General features: G+C 39.8%; 1 protein-coding gene across 1 annotated transcript; it reads right to left on the minus strand.

Moving 5' to 3' along the window:
* Nucleotides 1-2730: 2730 nt before the first annotated feature.
* On the minus strand, nucleotides 2731-3156 carry LOC138339447 (uncharacterized). The gene has a single exon (XM_069291043.1). It carries the CDS (start codon nucleotides 3154-3156, stop codon nucleotides 2731-2733), a length of 426 nt encoding a protein of 141 aa, XP_069147144.1.
* Between the last annotated feature and the right edge of the window lie 3247 nt (nucleotides 3157-6403).

Genomic DNA, 6403 nt, shown 5'->3' on the forward strand with positions numbered 1-6403 from the left:
ACTTTTTTTCGTGAAACTCGTTTCATCAAGGAGCCCAACTCCCAAGATATTTTTTAAAGTTTTCTAAAGTAAATTGTCCTATTTCATTATTCTACCAGGGGTTCTTGCATAAATGACTCTAAATATTGAATTATGATATAATTGATATTTTATTGATTATTTCAATCTAAATTACCTATGAACCCATGCAAATTGATGAACCCTAGTTTTGACTACTTATCAAGTAAGTTGATAATAAGTTAATAATGTTGAATTGTTATGTAGTTTCTTATGGGCTTTCTAATGATATAATAATTGTATACAATTGATATTTAATTGTTTTTAGATTCTAAAACCTAGAATGAATAGATGTAGATTCATTGTGTTTTACGGTTATTGCTTTGAATTATTGTTCATGGCCATGGGTAAGAGCCTTGTGATGTTGAATTGGTTGATTTGGCATTGAATTAAAGTGTGGAAAAGGGGTTGAAGGTATGCTTCCCCATTTTCTTTATTTTGATATTAATTATACTTCGATTCTATCGTGATTGGTAATTTGCACTTATAGTGGCGGTGTTATGTGTTTTACTTGCAATTGACGTGGCCTTGTCGGTGTTACTTTATGAAATATCATGAGCATGGACTTATTTGGAACTACTTGAAGTAATTTGAATATTTGTGTAGTTGATTATGTGAAGCATGACATTGTCTATCCACATGTGAAGTCATATGTGTGTTCTTCTACTTAAATTGCCTTAAGTGATCATGCTAGACTATGACTTTGACATTGTTTGTCACGACCCAAATCGAGCCGTGAGTGGAACCCATATTTATCCTCCTATGTGAGCGAACCAACCACTCCAAACCCCAACATTTTAACCACAATAGACAGAATACAATGCGGAAGACTTAAAACTCATTAACGAAATCAATAAATAACTTCTAAAACTCAATACTTATTATTCCCAAAATCTGGAATTCATCATCACAAGAACATCTATCCTTAAATTACTAAAGCTAAGAGTATCTAAGAAACTAAACATAAATAATGGCTAGTCTATGGCAGAACTTCAAGGCATCAAGACATGAAGAAGAAGATCCAGTCCAAGCTAGAAGCTTTAGCTCACCCTGAAATCTGGTGTGACGAAGACTGCCTAGAGTTGCAGTTGAGTTGAAGATGACGGTACGTTTGCTGCACTCCACAAATAACAAAGAAAAACAATTACAAGTAGGGGTCAGTACAACCACAAGTACTGAGTAGATATCATCGGCCAACTAAAAATAGAAAACAGTATATATCTGATAATAACATAAAATCAACCATATTCCTAAATAGGTGAAAGCAACAAGTTCACAAATCATGTGTAACCACATCAAACACACCTATGAGAACTCAAGTCTCCACACCATACTCATTAGGGATATAGGTTCTTTTCTTTCGAATTTATTAACGTAATTTAAAGATTCATTATCTTTATTCCTCTTGTGTAGGTACGTGAAACTCCGCTCCCTTACTACTATGTGCCGGAACGTGACACTCCGATTCCCTAATTCTACGTGTAAGTTTGTGACACCTGATCCCCTAATTCAATGTGTCGGTTCGTGACACCCGATCCCCTAATTCTACCTGTCGGTTCGTGACACCCGATCCCCTAATTCTACGCGTCGGTTCGTGACACCTGATCCCCTAATTCTACGTGTCGGTTCGTGACACCCGCTCCACTAATCTCGTTCTTTTAATTCATGAAACCTTCTTTTATACCAAGGCATCATCAATCTCATTACTTTAGTTCATCAAGCCTTCTCTTATACCAAGGCATCATCAATCTCATTACTTTAGTTCATCAAGCATTCTCTTATACCAAGGCATCATCATTAACAAGGTAAATTTAGGATTAGAGATTCAATAGACTCATCATGCTTATTCATCACAATTATATAATCACATCATGTAAGCACACAATTAACTATATAGAAGGTTTTATAATACTAGCCAACACGTATCATTTGCTATTAAGAGTCTACTACGAATAGCATAAAAACCATAACCTACCTCCACCGAAGGTTCGTGATCAAGCAAGCAATTTCCCAAAGCTTTGTTTCCTCTTCGTTTCCCTCTTCTCTCGATCGTTCTCTTTCCCTCTCCTTGTTCTTTCTATTTTTCTTATTCACTTCCTCTTTCTTTTACCCTAATTAACATATAATTAAGTATGAAATATGATGAATTATCCCATTAATTAATTCAAGGTTATCTCCTTTAACCCTGAAGTAGTTAAATTATTGACATTAACCCACTAAAATTATAATTATAGCAGGAATAGTCCAAAACGTCCCTTAAAACATTTAAAGAAATCCGACTCAGCCTGGGATTACGTAGCCTGTGACGGTCCGTCATGACTGTGACGGTCCGTACTGCAGGCCTGTCACAAAGTTCAGAGAGTTAATTCTGTGGAAAGGTTTGTGACGGTCCGTCATGCAAACGATGGTCCGTCCTGCCATTCTGTCATGAAGTTCAGAGAGTCGATCTCAGTACCAAAATTTCAAGGGTCTAGGTGTTTTGGAATGAGACCCCGTAGACGGTCCGTCGTGCCCATGACGGTCCGTCGTGGGATCCGTCGACCAAGACAGTGTTTCCAGAAATAGAATCTGCTGTTTAGAACGACTAAACAAGTCTTTACAATAGATACAAATTTAGCCATCGTTCGTCCTCGAACGATCATAAGAAGAAAAACAAGGGCGAAAAGCAGTACCTTAATCTATAAACAGGTGTGGGTATCTTTCTTGCATATCTGCCTCCTTTTTCCAAGTGACTTCTTCAACTGGTCGATTCTTCCATTGAACTTTGATGGATGCAATATCCCTTGACCTCAGCTTGCGGACTTCTCTATCTAAAATAGCAATAGCCTCCTCCTCATAAGACAAATTCTCATCAAGCAGAACTAAATCCCAATGAATAATGTAGTTTCCATCCCCATGGTATCTTTTCAACATAGACACATGAAATACCGGATGCACTCCTGACAGTCCTGGGGGCAAGGCTAATTCATAAGACACCTCCCGTACCACCATAAGTACTTCGAATGGTCCAATATACCTTGGGTTTAGCTTATCTCTTTTACCAAACCGCATCACCCCTTTCATGGGCGAAACCTTCAGCAAGAGTTGCACACCCTCCATAAACTCCAAGTCTCTAACCTTTCGATCTGCATATTCCTTTTGTCTACTTTGCGCCGCTAAAAGCTTTTCTTGAATAGATTTCACTTTCTCCAATGAATCCCTCAAAAGGTCAGTACCCCAAGGTCTAACCTGAAATGCATCAAACCAACCAATGGGAGACCTACATCTCCTCCCATACAATGCTTCGAATGGATCCATATCAATACTTGAGTGATAGCTATTATTGTATGAAAACTCCGCTAAGGGTAAGAAGTTATCCCAATGAACACCAAATTCTATCACACATGCACGAAGCATATCCTCCAACACTTGAATCGTTCGCTCAGACTGACCATCGGTCTGAGGGTGAAATGCAGTACTAAGGTCAAACTAGTACCTAATTCAACATTCAATGTTCTCCAAAACATAGAAGTAAACTGCGTACCTCTATCTGATATGATGGAGAGTGGAACTCCATGCAATCGAACGATTTCTGAGATATAGATTTTGGCTAACTTCTCTACATTGTAGGTCACCTTGACCGGAATGAAGTGAGCAGACTTAGTTAACCTATCAACGATTACCCAAATGGAGTCATACTTACTCATTGTCTTTGGAAGACCAACCACGAAGTCCATTGCAATCCTTTCCCACTTCCATTCAGGAATGGGCATTCTCTGAAGTGTCCCTCCGGGCCTCTGGTGTTCATATTTTACTTGCTGACAATTTTGACATTTGGCAATAAAATCAACAATGTAACGCTTCATTCTACTCCACCAAAAATGTTGCTTTAGGTCACGATACATCTTGGTTGCACCAGGATGTATGGAGTACCTTGAACTATGAGCCTCTGTCAGAATAGTGTTGATCAAATCATCAACGTGGGGTACACATACCCTTCCCTTGATCCTCAAAACACCTTCCTCATCGATTTGTGCTTCTTAGCCTCTCCTCGCAATACTTTATCTTGGATCCGGATCAGTTTCTCATCGGTAAACTGCTTTCCTTTAATCTTGTCAAGAAAAGAAGATCTTGCCTCCACACAAGCCAACAATCCTCCCTTCTCATTTACTTCTAACCTGATAAAGTCGTTAGCCAGAGTCTGAACCTCTCTAGCCAATGGACGTCTAAAATCATGCAAGTGAGCTAGACTTCCCATGCTCCCTGCCTTTCTACTTAAGGCGTCTTCCACAACATTAGCCTTTCCCGGATGATACAAGATAGTGATATCGTAGTCCTTCAGTAGTTCCATCCATCTCCTCTGTCTCAAATTCAAATCTTTTTGAGTAAAGACATATTGTAGGCTACGATGATCCGTGTATACTTCACAACCCCATATAGATAGTGTCTCCATTGCTTTAAGGCAAACAATACCGCAGCCAATTCCAAATCATGGGTCGGATAATTACGTTCGTGCACCTTTAATTAAATTAAAGAATAAGCAATTACGTTCTTCTCTTGCATTAGCACTGCACCCAAACCCGAATAGGATGCATCACAATAGACAACGAAATTCTTACCTTCCACTGGCAGGGTAAGGATTGATGCAGTAGTCAACAAGGTCTTGAGTTTCTGAAAGTTTTCCTCACATTCGTCCGACCATACAAATTGAACATTCTGCTTAATCAAGTTCGTCAATTGGGAAGCAATGGAAGAGAATCCCTTGACAAATCGACGGTAATAGCTAGCTAAACCAACAAAGCCCCTTATTTCTGACACATTAGTAGGTCTTACCCAATTCTTCACTGTCTCAATCTTAGAAGGATCCACCATCACCCCATCCTTAGAAACCACATGCCCCAAGAAGGACACTGCATCTAGCCAAAACTCACCCTTGCAGAATTTGGGATAAAGCTTTTTCTCCCTCAACATTTCCAATACAATTCTCAAGTTGTCCTCATGTTCCTTCTTGCTCTTTGAGTATACCAATATATCATCAATAAATACGATCAAAAAGAGATCAAGATATGGCTTAAAAATCCTGTTCATCAAGCTCATGAAATCAGCAGGGGCATTCGTAAGACCAAAAGACATCACTACAAATTACCAAAAGACATCACTACAAATTCGTAATGCCCATAACTGGTCTGAAAAACACTTTGGCACATCCGTTGCCTGTATTTTCAATTGATGATAACTGGATCTCAAGTCAATCATAGAGAAGACACAAGCACCTTGTAACTGATCGAACAAGTCATCAATGCGAGAAATGGGATAATGGTTCTTAAGAGTTACCTTGTTCAACTGCCGGTAGTCTATGCACATCCGAAAACTCTCATCCTTCTTCTTCACAAATAACACCGGAGCACCCCAAGGAGATGCACTTGGTCTAATAAAGCCTTTGCTTAACAACTCTTGAAGTTGGGCCTTTAACTCTCTTAACTCCGCGGGAGCCATTCAATAAGGGGGTATAGAAATGGGGCAAGTACCCGGTTCCAGATCGATGCAAAAATCAATATCTCTATCCGGGGGCATACCAGGAAGATCTGCAGGGAACACATCCAAAAACTCACGGACTACCGAAACCGACTCAATTGAAGGTACTTGGGTAGTGTCATCCCTGAGATGTGCCAAGAAAGCTAAACACCCCTTACTAACAATTCTCTTCGCATGAAGAAAGAAGATGATACGAACCGGAGTGAAAGTGTAGTCGCCCTCCCAAAATAACGGATTTGTCCCAGGCTTGGCTAACATCACAGTTTTAGCATTACAATCCAAGATCGCAAAATGCGGAGAAAGCCAAGTAATACCCAGAATTACATCAAAATCAACCATTTCTAAGATAACCAAGTCTACATAAGTATTGCTCCCCACAAAAGTCACCAAACAAGACCTATATACTTTTTCAACTATCACAGACTCACCCACCGGAGTAGACACACGAATAGGTATGTCAAGAAATTCACAATGTAAATTAAGACCAGTAGCAAATGAGGATGATACATATGAAAATGTGGAGCCGGGATCAAATAATACAGAAGCCATACAATAACAAACCAAAAGATTACCAGTGATAACAGCATCTGATGTCTCCACTTCTGACCGCCCTAGAAAAGTGTAACAATGGGCCCTATAACCTGTTTCCCTTTGCCCCTACCATGTTGCGCTGCAGTAGTTCCCATTTGTCCGTCGCCCCGGCCGTTTTGGTGACCACCATTACCTCGGTCTGTCCTGCAATTCCGTCGTGAAGTTCAAAGAGTCGATCTCAGTACCCAAATTTCCAGGGTCTAAGTGTTTTGGAACGAGACCCCCTCGACGGTCCATCGTG

This window comes from Solanum lycopersicum, chromosome 11, assembly GCF_036512215.1.
Source record: "Solanum lycopersicum chromosome 11, SLM_r2.1".
In the NCBI taxonomy this organism is placed as follows: Eukaryota; Viridiplantae; Streptophyta; class Magnoliopsida; order Solanales; family Solanaceae; genus Solanum; species Solanum lycopersicum.